This window comes from Eublepharis macularius, chromosome 1 (assembly GCF_028583425.1).
Source record: "Eublepharis macularius isolate TG4126 chromosome 1, MPM_Emac_v1.0, whole genome shotgun sequence".
NCBI lineage: Eukaryota > Metazoa > Chordata > Lepidosauria > Squamata > Eublepharidae > Eublepharis > Eublepharis macularius.
The window spans coordinates 100,300,141-100,327,235 of record NC_072790.1 but is presented as its reverse complement, the minus strand read 5'-3'; the positions used below and the strand labels follow the sequence as shown (position 1 = coordinate 100,327,235).

Genomic DNA, 27,095 nt, shown 5'->3' with positions numbered 1-27,095 from the left:
ATTTCACTTCTGTACTTTGACTGCTTCCCCAAAGAGGCATGAAAACATGTCCCTGCCATGGTGTGAGGATGGGTGGGAACAGCATCCACATGCCCTGCCCCTGCACCACTACCTGCTGCCACCATTTCCTCACTTCTGCCCCTTATCTATTTTGAAGGCTGAACTTAACTCAATCCCTCCCTTCCAGTGGAGTGTCACTGCATGTTCTGCCCCCAACGACCCCACAGTTCCTTCTTTGAGCTGAATCAAAGGAGGTTTTCCTTTGGTTTGATTCAAAAGGGAACCTCGCCTCCCCACTCCCACCCCCATGTCATGCTCACCGTGAGCATGATGTCATGTGGAAGATCCCATTAAATTCAGGGGCTTCCTGCATTCCATGCAGGGGCAGAGCACAGGGCAGTTGATAACAGGGGCAGAAGTTTAGAACCTTCCTCCCATACATACACACACATACTCAACTGGCCATCTGGACAGGGCTTTTGTCTGACACCAGCTATCAAATCTCTTTGTCTCCTCCCATTCTGCCTTCATACTTTGACATGCTACTCCTTATGCCTATACCTATATCATCTCTTTCCATGAAATCACTTCCTTACACTCATTATTAATTTACAGCTCAGATGCAACATGATAGTATCTTGGCTGTTTGGAAATTACTTTTCTTTAAAAGAAAGCTTTAGTTTTTCATTCATACCATAATATTAGCTTGATATGGACATTATGTGCCAGCTGTTATGGATTTTTTAAAAAATCAGGGAAAATGTGAAAAAGTTTGTTTTTCGTTCATCAGCATATTATTATGAAAACTACTATATTTATTAATACTCATAAATATTTATTTAGTGCAAAGGATGTGATAATTACTTCCTTCACGAATAGATATCACTATGATTCAACCTTTATGGAAAGGATTTTCTCTCAAAATATTTGGTTTCTCATAAAATATTGGCCAGTCATGAATTATGTATTGTATCATGGACCAGAGGTGGGCTGGTTTCAGTCTTGGATAGTATCTTTTTTTTTAAGTAGAATTTTTATGTTCTACCAGTGTGTTTTAAATTTAAGGCATAAATAATAATTGTAATTGATCCAGGGTATACTCATGCTTAATATATAAGGAGTAGTTTGTTGCATTAGATTAATATCCACCTACTCCAACAGTTTTTGCAAAACTTTTGGCATCCAACAGGAGTTAAGTGGTCCACTGGAAATTGGCATTGAGTTCTAACTTTTGGCCACCTGTAGACCATGTGACTATAGGTGCCCCATGACGCAGAGTGCGAAACTGCAGTACTGCAGCCCAAGCTCTGCTCATGACCTGAGTTTGATCCCGGTGGAAGCCAGGTTCAGGTAGCTGGCTCAAGGTTGACTCAGGCTTCCATCCTTCCAAGGTTGGTAAAATGAGTACCCAGTTTCCTGGGGGTAAAGCGTAGATGACTGGGGAAAGCAATGGCAAACCACCCCGTAATAAAAGTCTGCCAAGAAAACATTGTGATGCGACGTCCCCCCATGGGTCAGTAATGACTTAGTGCTTGCACAGGGGACTACCTTTACCTTTTTAGATCATGTGACTAAAATCTGCATTTAACTTACCCATACAGATATAGCACAACATACCACAATATATTGTCCGGGGTGGAGCACCCCAAGGACCCCGGACTTGCCACAAACCCCTTACCTGAAGGCCAAGGGACCGCCAATTGCAGGCACAGGAAGCCCAAGGGAAGTGGCTCAGCTCCAGCCGGCAGCAAGGGAACGGAAAGAGGAGCCAGAGAGAGAAACCAGCCAGGTGCATACTACCCTCCCATGCCCCAAATGGCAAGAAGCAAGCAGGCCTGCCAGAGAAGCTGATGACAGGGCAGGGGGGCTGGAAGCATCTGCACAAGCTCAAGGGGGAGCTAGCAGCAACAGCCACCTGGAAGAGCCGACTGAAGCCTAGGAGACCGGCACAGCACCTCGTGAGCAGAGACAGAGGAGGCTGCACCACTGGGCCTGGAAGGGGCCTTCCAGACCCACCCTGCAGGAAGAAAGAGAGAGGAAGGAAGAGGGAAAGGGGGAACACCTGAGGAAAGCCCCACCTGGGCTACATCTAACTCAGCCCTGCAAGAAAGAACAGGAGAACTGGGATGAGAGAGGGAACACCTGAGAGCAGACCCAGCTGGAAGGCATCAGGGATAGGAAAGAGCCTGGGAGGAAGGGAGGGGCAGGCAGTTGGAAGAAGCCCTATAAAGGCAGGCTCAGCAGAGGGTTCAGGGTGGGTTGTAGAGGAGGAGTGAAAATGTGGAGTTGGTGTGTGAAGGTTGGTTGGCGGAGGAATGAGTGAGGAAGAGAGGATGGTGAAGGACCGTGGAGAGAAAGGTGGAGGCAGGGGCCGAGTCAGGTTGAGTGAGCCTGCGAGTGGACAGAGAGGGAGTAAGGGTGAGGTATACCTCCCCTCCTTCCACAGAGCAGGCCCCCACATATTCCCTGATGACCTCCAGGAGCTGACATCAGGTGCCCCAGCATTCGGCGAGGCCATGCCCAGGGTGAAATCTGACATATATATTATTTCAATTATGCCAAAGTCTGGAAAACATACTTTGAATATGAAATACTGTCATGATCTGGCTGTATCAGGAAGGCCTAGCAAGGCCTCAGAAGCCTGTTAGCAGTGGGAGAGGGCCTGCCTACAATTCCCAGGAGCACCTGGGATGTTTTGGTGCCCTTTATGGCCTATCAGAATACAGGGGGCTAGTGCTATATAAGCCTGAAAGGGAAAAAGCCTGCGTTCTTTCTCCCAGGGAGTAGGTCAGAGGAGGTTTCTGCTAGGGTGAGAGGCCCTCATCCAGATAGGGTGAGAAGACAGGCCTGGCAGACAGAGGGACAGGGAGTTCAGTCGCGCTAGGGCCTTTTGTTTATTTTACTTTAACCCATCTATTGTTGCTAAGGCACCTTGTTTACTTCTTTGTGTGTTTGATATTAACTGACCTCCTTGTAAATAAACCCTTTTGTTTGTTGTTACTCTGCTGGGTCCTCACACCTGTTTATTGGCCAAGCTACGGAGGTCAAAAGGGTTGGGAGGGTACTCTGGGCCTTCCCAAGGGACCCTAAATCCCAGAGTGGTGGCAGCGTAAGGTGGCTCACCCCACCTGAGGCATGACAAATACACATACTGAAAAACCAGCTAAACAAAGAATAGTGTTTTGAATACAAAACATATGAAAATATTTCTTAGATTATAAAGATGAATGACCTAATCTATCAGTTAGTTCCCCTTAGAAATCTTCAGAGGTTTATCATTTCATGACATATGATATATTAAACCTATCTCTTAACAACCCATTCTTTTAAATTTTTTTCCTAGTCTCTCTTTTTTTAATTCACCCACTTGACACAGTCCTCCCTCCATTTTCTCATTCCTTCACGCAGAATTAAAAATAGAACTGTTGTGTAGCAATCATTTCAAGAAAATGGTATATTAAGTGAAATGATTCTGAAGTGAATTAATAATAACAGTGTGTTTGTTTTTGTTTCTTAATAGACAAGGGTTTTTAGTCCAACATTTAATAGTCCTTAAAAGCTTTATAAATAGGAAGAAGAAGAAAACTGGAGATTAATTTTGACAAGGGGGAATATTGTCTTAATAAGCACATTGTCATGTTAACAGGGCCGTATTTATTGCCCAAGTAGATTTAACCAACAAAATGAAGACAGCTTTCTAACGCCCAGTTTCTCTGTAGGTTGCGCTGCTGCACCACAGCAAGCGACTAAGGAGAGGAAAGATGTTTACTTGTGTTGTGGGAGAGAATTTTTTTCTGTGCTGTTTTTTAAAAAGATTTCCACTGAAATCTTTTAAACTTCATTCCAGAAAATTTTTCTATTTATAAAATGTAATATATTCAATCAAGAGAATTAAAGTTGCAGATGTTGCAATAAAGCTTCTCCCATAACCCCATATTATATACAAGCCATTTCCATAAGCAAATGTCACTCACTGAGCAAAAACGAAAGCTTTTATTCTGGCTAGGAAATATTTCCTGAAAACTTACCTGATGAGTACAAAAAATGATAAGGATGGCGGGTATGAGAAGGCACTGCATATTCCTGTGAAGGCAGGAGTGAAACAGAAAGCGAGTGAATAGGCTGAGCTGTGTCAGAGCCAACACTGTGCACAAAGTCTCTTCTGTCTCCTCTGCAAATCTGCACTCCTCAGCACACACACATAGACACACACGTATTCATATTTGGAATCCTTCACAGAGAACTAGCTTCCCCTGGAGTCTTTCAAGTAACTCTTTCTTTTGAGGCTCAATCTCCAGGTTAAGGTGGTGGGTGTTCATTATTTCACCATCTCCGTTTTAAAGCCACTTTTCTTGTTTTAAAAAAGTTACAGACATCCAAGCATCAGATTGTCCTCATTTTTGAAATTTCAGCTTGGTAACTGGTGAGGTGGTGAGCTGTTCTTAGAGATAGCTCAAGTCCATGAGGAACTACTGGCCATCTATACAATAAATAAGCCATGGCTGGAAGTGGTTCTCCAGAACATACTCTCCCAACCCAGGTTTAAAGTAATGGGAGAAGCACAGGGGTTGGAGAGTGTGAGGTGATTGTACCTACAGATGAGGGTTGCTAACCTCCAGGTGGGTCTGACAATCTGAAATTACAACTAATCTCTAGATTATATAGATCAGTTCCCCTGGAGGAAACGGCAGCTTTGGTGGACAGACTATATGACATCATATCTCTGCTGAGCTCCATCCTCCCTGTCCAAACTCTTCCCTTCCCAGGCTCCACCCCCAAATCTTCAGAAGTTTTCCAACCCAGAGTTGGCAATCCTACTACAAATAGCTCATTCCTTAGGGCATGTCTGCCTGAGACTCCTCTGCCCTACATTTTCCCAGATCTGACTTATCTAATGAACTTAGGGCTCCCAGTGGGGGCAGAAGATCCCCCACTCCCACCCTCTGCCTCCCACCACCACTCACATGGCCAGCAGGGGAGAAAGGTGGGGAGGAAGAAGCCTTCTGGGTGCACTCTCAGGGCTGTGCAACAATGTCACTCATGTTTGGGGCCCAAATCAGCCCCCTGCAAAGTGCAGGAGAGTTCCCGGGCCTACCACAATGATGTCACTTCTCAGAAGTGACATCATCATACCACCACCACCATTACCCCTGGAGTGCTCCCACACTTCACACATGCATGAGGAGTTTAAAAGGGTGAATGCCAAGTTGTTGTCATTGTCCCCTCCCCCCACCAAGAGGGTAAGGGGACTTGGCAACCCTAAATAGACTGCAACCAGGGCCAGTGGACTAAAAGAACTTCAAGATATCAGCTGGGAAACTTGTGCCATTATTATGGAGTAATCTTCTGCTGGGCATGATCCTATCTGACAGGAAAGGTTGAGCTTCTTGGCATCTGGTTAGGACTGTGCCCTATGAAGCATCAACATACATGCTTATTCCCTCCCAGGGCACAAAGCACCCAGAGAATATTTCTGACTGGCAAATGACATAGGGTTAAAAACAAAAACCTTTCCCCAGGCTCCATACCAGCCTCCTTTACAGCTGCTTTTTGTAAATAAATTACATGAAAACCCTGTAAACATTGGACAATGAAATGCTATAGATATGCAGTTTAACAAACCAGACAGCACATTAAAGTTAAAGTAGTTTTTCACTCCTTATTAATTCCCACATCGCATGACCACATGAATGCCGGTTTCCACATTACAATATTGCAACACTAGATTACTCTGAATTTGATTTATCTGCTGAATGGGTCCTAAATCCCAAAGTAACAGTAACAAAATAGCCAGCAACAAGGAACTAGACCCTGAAAGAAGTGCTGTGCTGCTGGTGTTCAAATAGCTTAGCAAATTGAGAAAAATTTTATCACCTGTTACTGAAGCTGTGATTGGTCACCAATGCTTATCTTGTAGATACCTGAGCACTGCATAGTAGGGATGTGCGTTTTGGGTTTCAGAAACCCGAAGCAAACCTGAATCAACCCCAATTTGGGTTGATCTGTGATTCGTAAATTGGCCCCAGCAGAGCTGGCCCGATTTGGGAAACCCAAAGCAGAGCAAACCGAAGCAATTCGGGTTGCTTTGGGAAGCTCTGTGAAGCCTTTTTCCCTTGCTGCGGCAAGAGGGAAAAAGCTTCAAAGAGCTCTCTTCCCCACGGCTTTCGATTGATGGGAGGTGGAAGAGGGGAGTGAGAGAGGCAAGAGAGGGAGGGGAGAGGGAGGTGATCAGGGAAGGGAAACTGGCTGAAAGAGCCAGTCGCTGCAGCAGCAAGCAGCTCTTCCCTTCCTGATTGGAAGATTCTCTGGGAGAACAGTATTTTAAAAAAAAAATTGTTTCAAGGTGGATCTGTGATTTGAATGTGCTATTAATGCTGTTCCCAGAGATCCAAGAAGTGAGATTTTTTTTAAAAAAAAATTTGGTATGTGATTCCCTGGTGTGGTGTTAGAATTTGTTTCAAGGTGGGGGACTGTATGTTGTGATTTGAATGTGCTATTAATGCTGTTCCCAGAAATCCAAGAAATGAAATTTTAAAAAATTATTTTTGGTTTGTGATTCTCTGGTGCGATGGTGGGGGTTGATTTAATCTAGGACTGTACATTAACAGTGGTGCGATGTTTTTAATTTATTGCTGTTACCAAGAAAAAAAATTGATTTTTGTGTGTGTGTGAATCTCTGTTGTGATGGTTGGCCCCATAGGGAAGCCTGGAGAGTGGCTGGCCAGCCAGCTCTGGGGGTGCTGGGGAATTTGGGGGAGTTTGTCTTTGGTTTTGTTGGGCTGTTGGGGGGTTTATTGAGGGATTTCTGCCTGTGGCCATGGATGCCACATTCCATGTGTTTCTATTGTGGGAGTCTGGATTTTTCCCCAATAGGAAGTGGGGTGGCTGGGGTGGTGGTCAACCTTCTTTGGGGAACCATTACATGGCCCCTCGAAGTTCAGTCTCCCTAATGCTTGGGTGATCTCCAGAGGGCAGGTAGGAGTTGGTCCCCTGCAAGTTTGGTGCATTTTGCTTGCAAAATGCCACCCCCAGCCTCCTAGAACAGCCCACTAGTTTTCAACACATGGTTCACTTTGGCTTGGGTTGAATTCAATAGATGATTCTCTGGAGTGAAGCTGATCTCCTTTCATCAGTTTGGCTGTACTGAAGGAGGTTGTTCATTAGTTCACTTCTAGTTGCTCACTCACTTGCTTCATATGGTTTTGTTGTGTATTTTTAATCAATTTTTTCTTATTGTGATTCTCTGGCGTGAAGTTAGTCCTCATAGGGAATAATGCGGCTGGGAGGACCTTCTTTGGAGGGGCCATAACATGGCTCCCCAAAGTCCAATCCCCCTGAAACTTGGGTGGCCATGGGAGGAGAGTTGGGAGACGGTCCTCTGCAGGTTTGGTGCATTTTGCTTGCAAAATGCCACCCCCAGCCTGATGGGAACCTTCCACCCAATTTTTCCCATAGGAAACAATGGAGATAGGAGGCAGCTGGGGGGTCCAATCTCTCTGAATCTTGGGTGGCCATGAGAGGAGCATTGGGAGAATGTCTCCTGCAAATTTAGTGTTATTAGGGAAGAAAATGACGCCCCCCCCAGTCCCCAAATAGCCGGGAGCAGCATTTCCCATTGGAAACAATGGCCGAATCTTCCCTAATAATCCCGAATCGGCTTAAATACCTGAACCCGAAGCGGCTTGCCACATCGGGTTTCGGGTTTACCCAAATGTTTTTCCTGCTCTGAGTAAACCAGAAGCAGGAAACACGAATATTTTGGGCTTGCACACTGTCACAGACTGGACTTCCACAATGTGTTGCCTTTTGTTTCCAATGTTTACAGTTTTTTCTCTGTATCAATATATGTATATATCTGCTACTCTAGGAAAATACTTTGTGATGGTCTGTATTCTGATCTACAAAAGCAAATATTTGCTAAAACTTTATGGTATCACAAGAATATTTTATTTTGCAGTGACAGACTAGCTCTCTGGAATAATTATGTTTAGTCAGCAGTCAATGCTGCAAGTTCTTAAAAAGATATTGAAATGCCAAGATCCCACTGATGGGTTTAGGTATTTTGATACCCTTTGCCAAAGATCAAAACAGCACCCAAATGTTCTGAAGCTTTTGGGCCAGGCAACCCCTCTTCCTCCATACTGTCACTTACTGTGACTGTTTCACTGTGGTCTAGCCTATATGAATTCCATCTGCACTTTTAGTGTGATAAAATAGCAAAGTCAGTAGACCAGCAGTTTGATGAAGGCCTGTGGGAGATAGTTCAGAAAAACATCTGGAAAAGCTATCAGTGCCACAAAATGTTAGTCAACTTTGGTTGCCAATGTAAAAAGTGGGGCCTGGAGATCTCCTAGTACGACAACTGATTTCCAAACTACAAAATCAAAAAGAGTCCAGTAGCACCTTTAAGACTAACCAATTTTATTGTAGCATAAGCTTTCGAGAATTGTACTTATTAATCAGATTTTCCCAGACGATGTAACAGCCTTATTCCATCATTGTCTGACAACCAGTTACTTCCAATGGGGTAACGAATTCTATGAACAGATGGATGGGGTGGCCATGGGGAGCCCTCTCAGCCCAGTTATAGCAAACTTCTATGTGGAACATTTTGAAAAAACAGCTCTACAATCAGCACCCCACAAACCTAGTGTATGGTTCCGGTTTGTGGATGATACATTTATCATTTGGAGCCATGGGGAGGAAGAATTGATGGGGTTTTTGAATCATCTCAACAACATCCACCTGAACATACAATTCACAATGGAGAAAGAAATCGAGGGAAAACTCCCATTTCTGGATACCTTGGTCATCCGCAAAGCAAACTTTCAGTTAGGTCACAAGGTCTACAGGAAACCAACTCACACTGATCGGTACTTACACAAAAACTCCAATCACCACCCCCGACAGAAAAGAGGCATAATGAAAACATTAGTGGATCGTGCAAGATGGATATGTGAGCTGCACTTTCTCAATGAGGAAATTAATCATCTAAACCACGCACTTCAGGCAAATGGCTACTCCAGAAATGAAATCCGAAGAGCAATCAAACCAGGATGAATCAAACAACCAAGGAAAAACAGTCTCCTACAGGAAAAGTGTTTTTGCCATATATCAAAGGAATTACTGATCAGATGGGAAAGCTTATGAAAAAGCATAACCTTCAAGAAGTATTCAGACCCACCCGAAAAATACAACAGATGCTACAATCAGCAAAAGACAGTAGAGACCCCCTCACCTCTGCAGGAGTATACCGTATACCCTGCAGCTGTGGACAAGTTTACATCGGGACCACAAAGCGTAGCATCCAGACAAGAATAAAAGAACATGAAAGACACTGCAGACTTGGACAACCAGAAAAATCAGCAGTGGCTGAACATAGCCTAACACAAACAGGGCACAGTATCTTATTCCAGGACACCAAAATACTGGACAACACTTCCAACTACTTTGTCAGACTGCACAGGGAAGCCATTGAAATTCACAAGCATAAGCAAAACTTCAACAAGAAAGAAGAAACCTTAAGAATGAACAGAGCATGGTTTCCAGTTCTGAAAAACACCAGGCTAACAAAACACTCTATACTCAACAATAGCCCTGCAGAGAAGATTAGCACATCAAGCCCCAATCCATATGCAAAAGAACCTCCTCAGGATACAGTGAAGCCTCCCGCCATTAGCATTCCACACCCTGGGAAACTCTTACAGGATGACTCAGCTCAACCCCACCCCTCCTGAGTAGATACAAATGACCTGCCAACATCTTTTCCACACTGTGATACTGAGAGACTTCTGTCTTTTGGTGCTACACCTCTGAAGATGCCAGCCACAGCTGCTGGCGAAATGTCAGGAACTACAATGCCAAGACCACGGCAATACAGCCCAGAAAACCCACAACAACCATCGTTCTCCGGCTGTGAAAGCCTTCGACAATACAATTTTTATGTTGCTTTCAAAAAAATTTTTGCAAAGTCCCAAGCCCCATTGCCTTTGCACCTGATGCAGTGGGGAGTCTGTTCCAAAGCTCTAAATAAAAAGTCGAACATCAGTTGCTATATTTTGAGATACATATTTTAACCTTCCATTTTCACACAAACTTTGTCCCTGCCCACCTGGTATCAAATGTTTGAATACTTCAGTTATATGAGATGTGTATGCTGTTAAAATCCAGATAAAAGACAGAAAGCCCTGTTCCCTTTATACTTTAGTTGTCCACAAATACACATCAGTCTACTACTATGCTATTCATTTACACCAATGTGAGTGAATGGATAATCAAGCGCTCAGTTTCCATGGAAATGGTAGCAAGAGGGTGAGCATAAAAGCATTTTCTTTCGGTATCAGCTGTCAAAATTAGGGGAGGAAAGGAGATGGATTTATAGATGTAGATTGGGCACACGATTGCCAACTACAGTTTCTCTTTTGCAAATTCTCTTAGTTGTAGAATACAATTTTGAAGCTGTAAGACAATAATACTATAGCTGTAATAGCTGTTGCTCAAATCTAGGTGGTTTATTATGAGATCAATGATGAATTTTCACCACCATACGAGAAAACAATAGGGGAAAATATTAAACAACTTACTAGTTATGTACACTTCTACAAAACCGGCCTTTTTGTACACCACAAGAAATGGGGAAAGACAGAGAGCTGTGTATTTCTTACAGAAACATCAGTGAATTGATAGCTTTGTTTCAGATTTCTGCTGGAGGCCATTTTTTAAAAGGTTCCCTTTTAGTGAACTAGGACATAACTAAGAAAGTTTAGTATAGCCCTCACTGTGATATGCTACTTTAGTAACATGTACGGGTCTTTTCACATGGGAGGCATTACAAAGTATAACCCTTGTACCTTCAATATGTAGTACAGCCCAGAAGCCCACACCTTAGTATACAATTCATTATGCATGATACAGCTCTGAAAGGGAGAAAGCAGGTAGAGCTACATTTACTGAAGCTAGTGTGGTATTTTGTGTATGTTGATAAGCATACTAGTAGATCTAATACTAATGGCTATTTGGTGCTGCAAAGTAAAGACTTCCTACCAATAGGAGAGCAGCTGTAGCATAGTGGTTAGGTTGCGAATCAGCTCTCTGTTGGTTCAATCACATTACTAACATGAGCTCAGCAGGTGGGCTTGGGTAAGGTACTCCTCTCACCCCAACCCCTAGGTGTATCAGGGGGATAATAATAAAACTATGTTAACTACTCTGAGTGGGCACTAATCTGTCTAGAAGAGTAGTATATGAGCCTGTTGTTATACTGATGTAACTGCCAGTAATAAAATAATATGTTGTTATGTGGGGTGGGATATCAAAATCTACAGATGAGTACTAAGAGTGAAGTAAAGGTAACATTCAAAGTTCCGTTAAATAATCAAAATGGTATCATTGCAATGGTCTTGGAATGCATATCAAAGATCCTGCTATTAACAAAGAATGAAAAGGCTAACTGTTTTAATAGAAATTTCTCATTCAAAAGGCCTTATTCCTGTTTGTTTTGCAGCAAGGGAGGCCTTCTCTTGAGAATAAATGCATGACATCATGAGTGTCTCCATGGCGACAAAGCATTGGCATAAACAGTAAGTTTTATGATTTCACAGTTGGATTAAAGAGAGAAAAGGAAATTAGTGTAAAGCTCAAGGAACGCTTTTTTCTTCAGCACCACTTAAGGGAATACAGAAAATGGCAAATAGAGAAAATTGCTTTCTGTTTAAATGTTCTTTTCCAGTTTGCCCCAGTGTGAAAGACTCTTTTTGAAACATATAATTTGGGTAATGATGCCTCTCTTTTTTGAACATTCAGAATACTAATGATGAAGCTAATCTATCTTCAGTGCACTTTAACACCATTCATAGGAGACATTTTCCAGCAAGAAGAGAATTGGCAAGCCAAGTCTAGGGCCCAGCTGTGGTGACCACTACAACACAAAGGTCAGTACAGAAACAACAAAAAGCAGTAGAAACAAAATATGATAGCAACATCGACATCCATTTCTACCACAGTTCGGTGATAATGCGTTACAGCACCATGTTACTCACCCTATATTATTCATGCATTGAAAACACAATCAACATGCAGCATGCAACATGAAAGCTGACAACACAAAAACCACCCCATGCCTTCTCCTATGTACAACAATTCATAAGCGGAGTGTCAGCAAGAGCCCACAGCTTTTCGCCCACATACGCCTCTGCAATGCAATCTTTAAAATGTGGCTGTTGTATTAGTCCTAGCATGGCAACAGCTAATGTGGTTTCCTTCCGACTTTGGTCTTCACTCTTCAGTGTTTATTTGTGAAAGTGTTCATCATGTACAATGTACAAGTGCCTCATTATCCAAGTTCTCCCTTTTGGGCCCACAGTTTTAAAGGCTTGCTTCCCTTCCTGAGATTAATGTACTCCATCCTGATACTGCGCCATGATTGGTTGCACAGTCAGTCATATCTTCCAGTATGGAATAGTGGATGAATCTGGGGTATTCCACTGACTCCAATGGTAGTGTTTTTACTTGTGTTGGCCATTTTGTTGACATAATGTTGGACCGTCATGGGAGAACAGGAGATCAGCTAAGATCAACTAAATCTCTTCCACCCTCACTACCACTCACAGTGCCACTTATTTTCTCCAGTCTGCTCAGAGTTTCCCAGTAAAGGGCTTTTGCCATTGTAGTCTACTCTAGCATCGTAGTAACATTATCATACATGCATTTCACAAACATACTCTTGTATTCTGCCAGCACAAAGGGTTTGGGTCACAGTCCGGTCCCAACAAGCAGATATAATTCAAGTACATATAAGAATTTAAGGTTGCCAGCCTCCAAGTGGGGCCCGGAGATCTCCTAGGATTACAACTGATCTCCAGGCAATAGAGATCAGTTCCCTTGGAGAAAATGGCTGCTATAGAAGGTGGACTCGATATCATTATACCCCTCTGAGATCCTTCCCCTACTTAAACTCTGATGCCTCCAGGCTCCACTCACTAATCTCTAGGAAGTTCCCAACCCAGAGTTGGCAACCCTATATAACATTAGTTTGTGAGTCACTATACACACACCCTTCTAATTCTCTGCTTCTCATGAGAAACCCTTAAATTTACAAATCAGAAACCATGTTTAATTCAGGTCTGATTAGTTACTATACAGTATAAAGCTGTTAGTCCTGCACTTCAGCTCCTGATTTTATAAGAATTTTTCTAAAAGTATCCCACAAGCTGTGTTTAAACATCTGTAACTGCAACCTGAAATGAAATGCCTGTCAGCATACGGCAAATACAATAAAGCATCACTACCTTTCAAAACAATTTAACAATCATAGCAGTGTGCAGATGTGATCATGTATGTGTTTGTGTGTGTGTATAAAATCTCAGTAAATGCAATCACATAACAACACGTATCTTATTTATATTTCTATAAATCCATGGAACAAATTGAGTAAAAGCTTCATAACCATTGTCTTATTCCATTTTCAGTGAGATGAGTAATAAACAAAGATATGTTTAACACAGTTCAATGAGACGTGAACTATAAATCATTATGATACTTACAGCTTGCACCTGTACAATATTCTCATGACAACAACTATTATATTATTAAATATAACAATTTAAAGAATTATAACATTTACAAAATGTAACAATCAGTTCTCTTATTTAACTCTCTGAATCAGAAATCATAAGAAATGATAATTTCTTTATTTTGCCTTCTCTCAACTGGACAATTCAGTTAGTTTAGATAATTTTGCTTTAAACCAAATATTTTGCATCCAGGAGGACTTTAAATTTAAATATCTAATACACTTGCAGCTTTTTGCAGTCTATATTTTAGTTGCAGTTATAGTCTTAAAACCATACTTCTGTACATTGATGGCACTTGGTAAGTTCTAAAATAAGCATTTTGGGGTCCCTTGACAGATAGAAATTCATCACTCATCTAATTTTTTGTAACACTTTAATCCAAAATCTTTCAGTTGGAGGATATGTCCATATCATATATTTGTAATCAGCATCCTTTGAACTGCATCTCCTGGAAATAAATTTATTAATATGGGCTATTTTAATTAATTATCCTGGTGATAAGGATCATTAGAATAATACGTTATAATGTTTTTATTTTAAAGTTGTGCAGGAAGGGGCAAAGGTGCACCAACAGGTAAGAAGGAGCTGGGAAGGTGGCAGCCCCAGCTCGCTCATTCACACCAGCCCCCCCCCTTTTCTCCAACCATTCCCCCCAACACTGGCCTCTGTGACTCACTGGGGTGGAGGCACAGCCCCTTCCCACGAGCCGGCATGGCCTATGCTTGCCACAGAGGTGGTCACCTAGGGAGCCATGCTCGGGGGGGGGGCTTCCAGCAGCCATATTGTAGCTCCATTCAGACTTCCTCAGCCAGGCTTCTCCCCACCTCCTGGGCAGCTGATACAGCACAGTTTCACAGTGCAGAAACAGGGGTGCTTGATCTCATGACTCTCCTGTGATGGCAGGCACACAACTCCATGACTGTCTCCCTCACAGGATCAGAGCTCCAAGCAGCTACTCAGCTGTGGAACATCCAGATGCAGACAAGGAGCACTTTCTTGCTAGAGGGGCACCCTCATCTGGTTGCCAGCAGCATCTGTGGCAATGGAGCCACTGTCACCATCCTTGGCCATGGATACCCTCCTGGGACATGGTAGACCTGGCTGTGGCCTTCATGAGGCCCTGCCCTTTGCCACACATGTCTCCATTTCTCTTTCAGGCAGATCATGTCCCATTAGGGAGGCCATGGAGCATGGCTGTTTCAACTCCTGGTGATTCTTCCCAGCTGCCATTCAAGCCCTGCCCATGGAGTCATTCCCTGGGCAGCCCACAACTCAATCATGCTCCTGAGAAGGCAGCATGAGGAACTGCCCTCGTGGATTGGACCACTGCACAAAGAGGCACAGCTCCCATTCCAGCCGAGAGAAGGTGGCAACACACAGCCAGACATCCTCTTCACTGTTGGAAGTTCAATAAAGTCTGGGTCGAACAACTAGTCCCTCCTTGCCTCATTGCTCACCTGCAGCTGACAGTAGCTCCCCTCTCCCCCCACTCCCCTCTGTGGAAGCCCCATGGCACATCCCTAGGAATGGTCCTCAATCTTGGGCCACCAGGGGAACGTTGGTCCCAAGGACCCACCAGGTGCCTTTGCCCCTTTGAGTGGCTTGGCCCCTGAATGGTGCGAGGCTCCGTGAATCCCATGCAGGCTGCCACTGCACACTGCCCCCATCCTGCCCAGCCCCCCTTCACATGGCAGCATGGCATGGGGTCCCACCCATGTGTGGAGGAAAGGCCAGCACCCCCCTCAGCACCACTGGTGTCTAAGGTGCCGGGCAGATGGCCAGGGAAGGCAGGGGAGAGAGGACAATGGGGGGGTAGGCCAGTCCATGCTCCACATACACCCACCCACAGGTGGGGAGGTCTGCTGGAGTGAAGTTGTGATCACCTCCCTGGCTGGGCACGAACAAGGGCAGTTCTTCTTTCTAGCTTGCATGAAACTTTCCTCATAGCATTACCACTCGCCCAAGGGTCCAGTTCTTCTGCTGTATATTGCTATTTTTCCCCACCTGTCTCTTACAGTCCAATTCTAGATCACCTGGCTCAACATTGTCTGATTTCATCAGGATCAGGTGCAATGATAATCAGCAAAGTTCATGTGTCTTCATCAAGCTCATAATGTCTGGTTGTACTTTCAATCCAATGTTCTATCTCTTAAAAGTTTTTCTATGGTTCAGAATGAAGAATAAGATTCTGCTCATGCATGGTTGGCATTCAGTAAGACAGTTGCCCAAACCCCCCTGCTTTGTAGTCATGTGTGCAAAAGTCCTTCAATGGTAAACCTTTGTTCTCACTTAATTTTTTATCAATTGCTATGAACTTCATGACCTGACTATGTGACCAAGCAGCCTTTTATTGTGTTGGTATCTTTTCTGTTCAATCAATTGTCTCAAGTGACATTTGCAAATATTTTATGAAGTTCTGGTCCTTGTTGTAGAACTAAACCCTTTCTTGTTCCCTGATATGTTTGTTTGGGGAGGGGAGCAGTTGAATTTTTTAATGATGGCATCCAGGCTGCTTAAGAGAAACAGTGAGCAGGTGGCTTAGCCCTTCAATTGAGCCTTCTGGCTGGCTAAATTTCAGCTGTGCCTGCAAGCTGTTATTTTTTGCTCTCCTATTTATATATGATGGCAGGGGCAAAGGAGTATAAAAGAGCTGAAGACCTGTCAGAGAAGAGCTACAGGGAGTTTCATGAGTGGCATGAGAGATTCCATTTGACTATCCTTCTGAGATTATGGAGGCTGCCAATGTTTAAGAAGACACCCTGAGGAATCAGGTACCATACATTTGAAGTCATAACAGAGAAATTTCTGTTGCATTCTAGTCCAAATTCTTGCATGCATTATACTACTATAATGTAAACAGTGAACATCTGAGGGGGATATTTTTCTTCTCTTTATACTTGTTGAAATTCAAAACGTGAGATTAATCCATTTTGTTGACCATCATCTTCCTTTTGACACAATAAAATTCCACTTTATTTCAGACAATGAATGCCATCGCACACAGCAAAGTATACACTAGAGGTCACTATTATGATAAAATAAAAATCTGGATTTATAAATCAAGCTGGAAGCCATTTATTATCTCACCTATAATGGTGACTGAAAGTCAAAATTTAACACCAGCATCTTACATCTGGCCAAAATATAATTGTTAAAAAAAAATCACAATTCTATTTAAAAATCTATCCAAGACTGCTCAGGTTATTGCTCCTCTGACTTCAAAATGCTGCTTTTTATTGTTCAGAAACATGCATACTCCAAGAATACTCCCCTTCCCCTACTTCACTAGCATTTGCAAAGGATGTTGCATATTCTTAGCTTAGTATGGGGCAAGCCAACCTGAGCTGCAACCTGATATGCTAATTTCTAAGAAACTATTCATGAAACCAGCCTACAATGACTTCCAGGTCTTATGGTGCAGTCCTAAAAGGAGTTACTCCAGTCTAAGCCCATTGAAATCAATAGGCTTAGACCGGAGTAACTCTTCCTGGGATTGCATTGTTAGTGAATTAGGTTGTGTTATTTTATCCATGGCTGAATGAGGTGATAACTAGAAACATTCTTGGAAACAAATAAAATGTACTTACATAATTCTCAAAACTGAATTCTTAAGCTGGGACTACTGCGGTCAGTTCGGTGAACACATGAAGCAGTTGTATGCTGAGTCAGACCATTGGTCTACCAAGGAGGTCAGTATTGTCTATTCTGACTGGCAGTGGCTCTCCAGAGTCTCATGCAGAGGTCTTTTACATCACACTACCTGAGACTTTTACTGGAGATGCTAGGTGTTGGAACTAGAGCTGTCTGTATGCAAAGCAGATGCTGTACTACTGAGCTAAAGATACAGCACTTCCTACCATATGCAAAGCAGACAGACCTCATATAGGTTACATAGTCCTATGAAGCCTGATGAGTGGCATCTGATCTTCCAGCGGGATGAAACCAAGGGGTTGGCAATTTGATCTTTCAACAATGACTTGGCTGTGTCCCCACAAACAGTGAACTACAGCAATATCCTAACCCAGGTGATATTTACTGAACAGCAGTTTTGCCATGTTCTGTGTCTTCAAGTTCCCAACAGCCAATGGACAGAAAAAAAGCTAGGATTAGGGGGGGGAAGATGCCACCTAGAAAGTAATGTGATAATGAGGGGGGAAAGGGAGAAATAGAGAATGTACATTAGTAAATGGCCATGCACCTAAATAGCTTTCTCTTTACAATATGCCGTTTGCCTTCAGCCATTCATTATGAGAAAAAAGCTTCTTGTCACTGTGGTACAGTACACATGGTGCAGAGACACAAGACTTCTGCACACATTGCCACTCTACCACTGGTGACAGTTTCCAGAAGCATGCAGCTCCTTCATGGTGAGCTCTGGCCCTAAGGGGAGGACACAGTAATGAGTAAAAAGAAACAGGGAGGAAGATTCTGCTCTGCATCTGTGCTTAGCATGTTTTGGGATTTTGTAGCCCATAATGGCCACAGGTGCAGTTGCAAAGATGGACCAGCTACTAATTGATGGTAAGGATTCATGGGAAACAAGTCAGAACCAGCAAGGCAGGGATCTTAACTTCATGATTTGCAGTACTGCAAATTACATGGATCCAAAGGAATAATCAGTTACAGGAAAGCTGACAAACATCCTCCTAGAATAGTTTAAAACTACAGACATTTGTGTCTAGATTACTGTATGACTCTGCAGCTTTAGAAAAGAGCAAGAGCCCAGTAGCACCTATAAGACTAACAAAATTTGTGGTAGGATATTAACTTTCGTGAGCCGTAGCTTACTTCTTCAGATACAGCTAGAATGTGAGTCCATTTGTCCTTATATCTTGGAGAGTGGAGCGATTACAGAAGCCGAATGATAATAGCCAGTGGCCAGTGGCCATTTCCACATGCTGTCCACAGGCTACTTACTGAATGCTGGCGTTTTTTTTCACAGATTCCAGACGCCTCCAATTTCAAAGCGGAAGCAGGCAGTTTGGCTTTCGTTTGTTCAGCGTCCTTTACCCAGCACAGGAAAGAGTGTGAAATCCCGTTCTCACAAAAGATGCTGAACAAACGAAAGTGAAACTGCCTGCTTCCACTTTGAAATCGGAGGCATCTGGAATCTGTGGGAAAAAACACCAGCATTCAGTAAGTAGCCTGTTGCTTTAACAGCATGTGGAAACGGTCAATGAATGACAATGGCGGGTGTGATTGAATAGGGTGCGGTATGCAAAGGGATAGTGGGTGTGGAGAAATTAGCATTGGTAATGAGACAGGAAATCAATGTCACTATTCAGTCCAGGTGGATGCATTGTCTTGAACTTCATTATCAGTTGCAATTCAGCAGTCTCTGCAGCTTTGTGAATCTAAGAATAAAGAACATAAAAATTGTTTTTCTAGATCTGTCTTCTTCAACAGCAAATAGCTAAATGCCTTTGAAACTCACAAGTAGTGACTTGTGAGCATGAGACTGGTGGTCACCCCACAGTGGTTTTTCTCCTAGCATGCTCAGAGATATACTGCCTCTTCAAATGGAAATTCCATTCAGGGCCCATGAATGGGGAGGGATATAAGTTCACTTTATTGGAACGGAGCCACTGTTGCAAGCCCCTTATCATGAAAACGTCAGTATGTGTCATTGTAGAAATAAAATAGAAACGTTTCTTTCATAACTCATTAAATTGGGTAGGGGTAATATATTACAGGTTTGTTCTAGGCCCACAGAAATGGTGCTTGATCCCTGATTCCTTCTGGCTGCCATAGTATGAACAGCCATTGATAGATTTATCCACCATTCAACAATACACCATTAATTTGTCTAACATCCTTGTGAGCTAGGTTCCTCTGAAGGCTTTGGAACAACTGTCTGTACATGTAATCTTACAGTTGCCTTTAAAAAACAAATCTGTGTTACCAAACTAGTATGCCAGTTGTCAACATTGCATTCATCTAAGTAAGTAGGAGTATGTTGCCCCAGTATCTTGACATCTGAACACAGAGGACTTAACGCTAATTGACTAGCATAGTTTATTTTAGAGCCTTTAGTCAGAAATAGAGAACAGAATGTTCAAGGTTCTAACAAAGAGTTCACAAGGACCCCTTTTCAACAGAGCAAGCCCCCCCACACACACACACACTCCATTTTATTTAATGTGACTGAGAATGTGTAATGAACTAATTATAGTCTATATACGATGCTCTAAATACAAGTGGCTTTGTGTTCTTTAGTCCAAAGGCCCCACAGATAGTTCATCTGTCCTGGCTTTGGTCCAGAACATGTGTTTCCTTGGTGCAGAACAGTCAAAGAAGAACTTTCTGTCCTTCTGGTCCCAGTGCCCTTCCTTCCCTTGCCTATATGATGAATCATGGAAAGAGAAAGACATCAGCATAAATCCCCCATGGCCAATCTTGGGGAAAATGTTGTCACAATGATAATGTTCATATTTAACATTCCAGCCTGAAGAGATTGCTCTCTTTTTCCCTTACTCAGCAGCACAACCTGTCCAGGACCTTCTCTTTGATTATTTGGGACATGCTTCCTGTTTTGCTTCCTTTACAGTGTTGTGGTTCCTGATGTTTTTGCACATCTTCATGTGGCACATCCTGCTCAGGGATTTCTTATCAGTGGTGTTGACTATGTGTTTTGTCAGCTGCATCTCCTCACTGTGCTCTATTTCTAGCTGAGGGGAACTGCTTTTATGTTAATGTTTAGTAACATTACTTAAATATGCTCTGTAGAATAATTGTCATTTCCTGTGCTTTTTCACAGTATTGCCTTTCGCTGTATTCAGATATTGAAAGTGTGTCTTTCCACACATACAGACAGCATCAGAGCACAGAGTTCAGAATGTTAGGCTGTGGTCCCAACAATCACATTATACCAAGACACATAAACATCTGTTTTCCATGAGAGCCACATAAAAGTCCTTCCCCTAAAGTAGAAAGTTCTCACTACATTGGTTCTATTTATTTACTTCATAGATATCCCATGTTTCTCCCAATGGGGACTCAAAGTGACTTACAAAATTCTCCACTCCTCTATTTTATCCTCACCCTGTAAGGTGGGTTAACCTAAGAGCATCTGACTGGCCCAAGGTCACCCGCAAGCTTCCATGGCAGAGCGGGGAGTCAAACCTGGGTCTTTCAGATCCAAACCACTATGTCACACTGGCTGTCTTGAGTAGAGATGGGCACGAACCACAAAAAAACCAAACCAGGAGGTTCGTGAGTTTTCACAAACCAGGAACCACGAACTGGCACGAACTGGGGCAAGTTTACGAACCAGTTCATGGTTCATGGGGTTTAAATGCCCCTTTCTGGCCGCTTAGCAGTGGTAGGGAAAGGGACATTTGACAGTTTAAAGGGCTCTTTCCTGCCTTGCAAGTGGCAGGTCCCTTTAAACTATCAGCTGGCAGACGATGGGGGGGATTTTTCCCCCTCGCTGCCTGCCAGCTGATAGTTTAAAGGGACCTGCTGGTTGCAAACAGCAGGGCTTTTTAAAGTGCCCAATGAAAAGTGCCAGGTTCAGCTTCTCTCATGTTCTGATGAAGAGGGCTTTTTTCTCAGACAGTAGGGCTGCACTTTAAAGAAGGGGACTCAGAAAGATGCATCACTAAAGAGATAGAGACTATAAACTTTACTACTATGTGCTACTATTTTTTATCTGTTGCTTTATGTATGATCCTACCGGGTAGTTCTGTTTATTTATTCGAATTGCTTATACTCTATTTCTGCACATTGTTTTAAAGTTTTATTACCTCTGTTTGCCAATTTTAGGGTCCCCCTTCTCTCCCTGTCTGAATAATAAATCAAAGCTTCAAACTTAGTGATCTTAGAAGCAGAAAAGGTTTATTATGAGAAGTTCTCAAATAAGTCTGATGCACACTCTATTACAGCAGGATGCATGCCAACAAACAGGCTGCCCCTACATTTATACCATCACACAGGCATGATGCAAGTAAACAACAATTGCTTACAGTACAAAGGATTATTACAAGAATATATAAAAGGTAAAGATAGTCCCCTGGGCAAGCACCGAGTCATTACTGACCCATGGGGGAATGTCGCAGATTCATGACATTTTCTTGGCAGACTTTTTATGGGGTGGTTTGCCATTGCCTTCCCCAGTCATCTACACTTTACTCCCAGGAACTCATTTTACAGACCTCAGAAGGATGGAAGGCTGAGTCAACCTTGAGCCAGCTACCTGAACCCAGCTTCAGCCAGGATCAAACTCAGGTCATGAGCAGAGCTTGGGCTGCAGTACTGCAGCTTACCACTTTGCGCCATGGGACTCTTATGCAAGAATATATAAACAATATATATTCAGGCAGGCAATTTCACAGGGCCCCTACCCTGAGGAACGGCCTGCCTGAGGAAGTCATGAGAGCCCCTGTTCTCCACAAATGATGCAAAACCAAATTATTCAAAAAGGCTTTTTACTCAGATAGGAAGGGGGTCTCAGATGCTTCACTAATGAGTTGGGGACCATAGACTTCACCACTATGTTGCCTTACATATTATCCGTTGCTTTAAATATGTACTCCTATGTACTACCTGTGCTTCATGTTGTCTAATGTCAGTCCTAGAATCGATTATGTTCTGTTTCAGCATTTCTTCAACTCTGTATTGGATTCTTACTAATGCTATGTCTCTGTAAACTTGTATTTATTTACCCTATGCGTTGTTTATGGAAATGTCCTTGATACTGCATGGAAATACCTTTGATATGAATTGTACTAATCTCACACAGTGTAATCCGCCTTGAGTCTCAGTGAGAAGGTAGACTACAAATAAATAAATATTCTCATGATGCTCAGAACATGACAGATTGACAGGTTGAAATTATGTTTCTTTTCAGGTCATGTAACAAACTATCAGAAAGGCTTTGTGGTTATCTCTGCATTGGTAAGGAAGAACATCTCCAAGGCTGAGAAAAGGGCAAGAAGGAAACATATGTAGCCTTCATTTGTTCTCAGAGTGCAAACTGACTGTATACAGCAAGGCCTTCATGTTATTACAACCAAAATACAGGATGGAATGAGGGATGATAAGCACACAGGTGGAAGGGTTTTATTCATAAATTCTTTAGTCAATTTAGATCACAAGAGTCACATATAGAAAACAATAGAGCACCCCAAAAAATCCCTAACATTTAATGTAATTAATAGTAGTTATGACATCATCAGTTCCTTATTCCAGACAAAGAATACTTACCTCAGTTTGGTGAGCTGGAAAAAGAGGAAGCCGACTGGATCCAGCAGAAAGCACAACACAGTAACTGTACTTCAAAACATCAGTTCCCATTGATGATAATCACAAACCTGGGAATAAAACAGGATATACCTTTTTGAAGATTCTCCTGAAGATATTCAAGCTCCCATCACTATGACAACAGTAATAACGCAATATCCAACAATATATGCACTGGTTATGTTATGTTAGCCCAGAGATTAGCAGAGCTGACACCTGTGTGTCTGGCAGGCCTGCCTGTCAACATGGAGGACACCACAAAAGCACTATAATTCCTGAGAGAAGTTGATAGCTAGAAGTGCCCTAATGGGAAGGCTGGGACATCTTGGTGAGGAAAGAGGGCAAATGTCATATAGGCCTCTTCCACATGGTGAACTTTTCATCTGGCTTTCTGTGTATTCAGCCCATGAGGATCGGATCTGCTTTATTTATCAGTTCTGGCCTCATATTACTTCAATTCTTTAACTCCACACTTTGAGGGAGTCAAACTGAAGTGGTGTCTGTTTCTTACTTCTGCACTAGAAAAATGCTCCGATTCTGCTGCAGGCTTTCTTGGAAACGTTATTTTCATCAGTTGATCTGCTGGGGACTTGTCAGTTTCCTCAGTTGATCACTGAGGAAACTTAGAAGGAGGTTTTGTTGTTTTTATTGTTTTTTTAAAAAATTAAAAAGCAAAAAAAGAATGGACTAAAAAGTACAGGAAGCATAGATGAAAATTTTAAAAATATTAAGTTGGATTCAGGGCTCTCTGCAGAGTTTTTGTGTTAGCTACAATGAAGCATTTTTCTCCCCAGCAGATGGAAGGGTTTTTTTTCCCCTTTAAGGCACCAACATTGCAATGCTGCTATTTTTTTTTAAAAAAAGAAAAGTTAATTCAGGAAAAAAACTGATTAGCTGCTGTTCAACCAAATAAGGCACAGAGGAATAAAGGGGAGGGCAAAAGGCAGGGCATGGCCTCACACCAAAGAAAGCTTTCTGCACTTCAAAAAAGCCATGGTTTGACTTCACTGGAAAAAAAACATTAGGGTATGTGCACAGAGAGAGAGCCTGCAGAAAACCGGGGAAAGATCTATTCTACAGCAGATGCAGCATTTCTCTGTGCAGAATGCAAAAAAGTCTGGGAAGCAATTTGAAGATTGAATCTGGGAATTTTGATCATGTGTGCAGAACTCTGGAGATAAATTGATGAAGTATAGGGCCAGAACCAATGGAGAAGCCCCGTGAGGACCCTGAAATAGGGGAGTGGTGGTACCTCATGTTAATTGTTTCACTGATACATATGGCTTGAAACTGTAAGCAAACCATTAGCAGTGGGCTAGCACCGAAGCAGGAGAGCAGCAGTACCGGCTTGTGCACAATTTATCTGCATACTATGATTCTTAGTGTCTGACTACCATCAGTCACGCATACACCAATCAGGGTCAAAATATTTTGTGTCTACATCAGCCTGAGATGCAAAATTCCACCCTCTCCCCCCCCCCATTTTTTGCAACAGACAGAGAAATGTCTGTTGCAAATGTACAAGAATCTGAGAGATCTTTGGGGCAGGTTGATGGATTGTTCACCACCTTTTTTTCTATTCTTGACCAATAAAATTGGGAGACCAGCAGGCCCACTTCCCTTTATGATTTAAAAAAAACCCTGAAAATTGAAAGAAAAAGAGAAGGAATTCATCTAAGCTTGGAGACAGTCTCAGTTGTTATCCACGTGGAAAACTAGTCATCCACGTGGAAAACTGATCTGGAAAGACCGGTATGCAAGACCTGACCAGCTTGGATGGAAACATTACTCTTCAGTATTCAACTCTCATTGTCAGTCCATGAGAGTCCCAAAAGATTGCAATCTTTTGAACAGATATAGTGCTCCTCTCAATACCTCTCCACCTTACTTCTGCCGGACTTCCGCAGTCATAGTTGGCAACTGGAAAAATCCCAAGTGAGCACACCAGCAGAAGGGCGCTGAATGGCACATGTAGTCCAATTCCTCTGGCCATCCCTGTGGCTCTCTCCATTTTAAAAACTGGTTATTTGTTTCCAAATTTACCCTGATTTGCACAACATAATCCTTTTCTGTTTTGCAGGGAGAAGTGTTAGCAGTCATTATATTGGAAATGGAAGCTTATAGATATAACAACGACATTCAACTTATATAGCGCTCTTCAAGACAATTAACATCCACTCAGAGCAGTTTACAAAGAATGTCATTATTATCCCCACAACAACCACCCTGTGAGGTGGGTGGGGCTGAGAGAGCTCCGGAGAGTTGTGACTGACCCATGGTCACCCAGCTGGCTTCAAGTGGAGGTATGGAATATCGTACGTCCTCTTTTCTTCATGTGTTTCAAGCACAAAATGGCCTGGCTAGGCAGAATGTAGTTTCCAACTCCAGCTGGCTAGGCAGAACACACCCTTCCAATCTTCCCTCATCCTCTTTCCTAGTTAAGGCTAACCAGGGCTCTGATAGCCACTTCCATCCATCCATCACGGATCATCAGTCATCACTGGTAACTTTAGTTTTGCTCAGGAAAGCTTAATCAAAGCTTTGTCTCACCCCAGAGATGGCCATTAAGTTATTGTTTTGGGCAGAATATACAATCCTGTCCCAGGGTATGTTCCACAGTATAATTGGGTTGCTCTTCATCATAGTTCTGTGTGCTGTGTGTTCTGGGATTCTACGCACCCCCTCAGACGCATGTGGTGAAGCTACTCCCCTGAAGCTGCTTCCCTTTTGAATTAGTAACTTTAAACTAAAAAAAAAAACCAAACTCTATCCAACCTTCTCTCTGCTTTTCCTAGCCAACTCTGTATGTGTGTGGTGTATGTTCTTGTCTGATTGCTTTTGATACCCCTTTAATAAAAATCATTTCCATTATATACCCACTTAGTCATTTTGAGAGTTCTCTGAGGGAAGAGACATGGTATATATTGGTGGAGAAGATCCTGCTAGTTACTCCCTCTTGCTGCTTCTCCTTGTATGCTAATTTCCTCAACTCAAAAGGAGACCCCCCCCTTTGGGTAACAGATTAGACTCCTCCTATAGTGCAGAGATGCCACCAGTGCCTTTTTTTCAGTGCATAAAGGTACACAGAAAGATCTGACTCATTTCTGCGTATAAAAGCATTTCTGTGCGTAAAGGCACACACTGGGTCCAACTACCTTCTGTGCGTAAAAGTGCACAGAAAGAGTCTGCTGTCTGCAATGGTCAATGGGTGGGTCTGGTGGCCTAACACAAATGGAGTTTATGCCATCCCAAACAGTTCATCCAACTCAGCTTCCTAGCTGGGTGTGTGTGTGTACCTTCTACCAGCATATTGGGAGCACACTTATCAGAGGAATTAGGGTTGAAAATGAGTATTCTTTTTTCTTCAGTGGCACTGCCACTTTCTAGCTGGTGCTGAATGCAAGAGACAAGATGTCTCTTTCCCTTTATTTCTACCTTTACAACACTGTAGGAGGAAGAAAGTGCTGGTCAAGACCTTCTCCCAAGACATAACCCATGAATGAAAGCTGGAGGCTTGGTTTTGCCTATGCCAAGTGATCTCATAGGTGAAGTAAACAAGTTGCACGACTTGAGACCTCCATATGAAGCTCACCATTCATATCCATCCAACCCCTTATGGGTTGATTGAAATTGTCATGGCTGATTTTTTCGTGTGCACCAGCCCCTTCAGAGAAATAGTTCTTCTACTGTTATGGTTGGCACAGGCTGCCTGCCAGCTTGTCATCTTACAAAGACAAGATGGACAGAATCTCCCTGTGAATTTACTTTCTTTTTGCCCTCTTGGGCCAGATTCATACCAGTCTAGTTTTCCTCTCTACAATGCAAAGCAGCAGAAACCACACTCCCTCCCCCAATATGTTAATCATGCCATGACAACATGATGATTGCATTTGTATGTGACAAAGTCACATTGTCCAGTAATATGTCCACCTGTTCCACCATGCAGTGTTCCTCTGATTCCTGTGTAACAGACTGACAGAATGTGCAAAGATTTGGGGACAGAGCCTGTACAGCTGCACCCTGCATTAACTCTTTCCTCCTACAATGCAAAACAGTCAGTTTGCACATACAGTTGTGGGAGATAATTGGCTGTTCAACCCAACAGCATAAGAGTGATGCATCCTTGTTAGGAACATTGGCGGGCACTATGTATGTTTGATGAAGAAATGGAGGGAGGCAGTGAGGAAAAGGATGAAGAGAAAGATTTCCTCCCCCCAGCTATTTTTTACCAAGAGTGGTTGGCTGGCCAGCAAAAGCTAGCCTCCCTAAATGTTTACATTAACC

General features: G+C 42.8%; 1 protein-coding gene across 1 annotated transcript in view; it reads right to left on the bottom strand.

Moving 5' to 3' along the window:
- Positions 1-27,095, bottom strand: part of CCN6 (cellular communication network factor 6) — a 50,169-nt gene that overhangs the window by 6,979 nt on the left and 16,095 nt on the right. Inside the window, exon 2 of the mRNA XM_054971603.1 lies at positions 4,029-4,083. Coding sequence (XP_054827578.1) covers positions 4,029-4,083 — 55 coding nt within the window. The remainder of the gene's footprint in view (positions 1-4,028; positions 4,084-27,095) is intronic.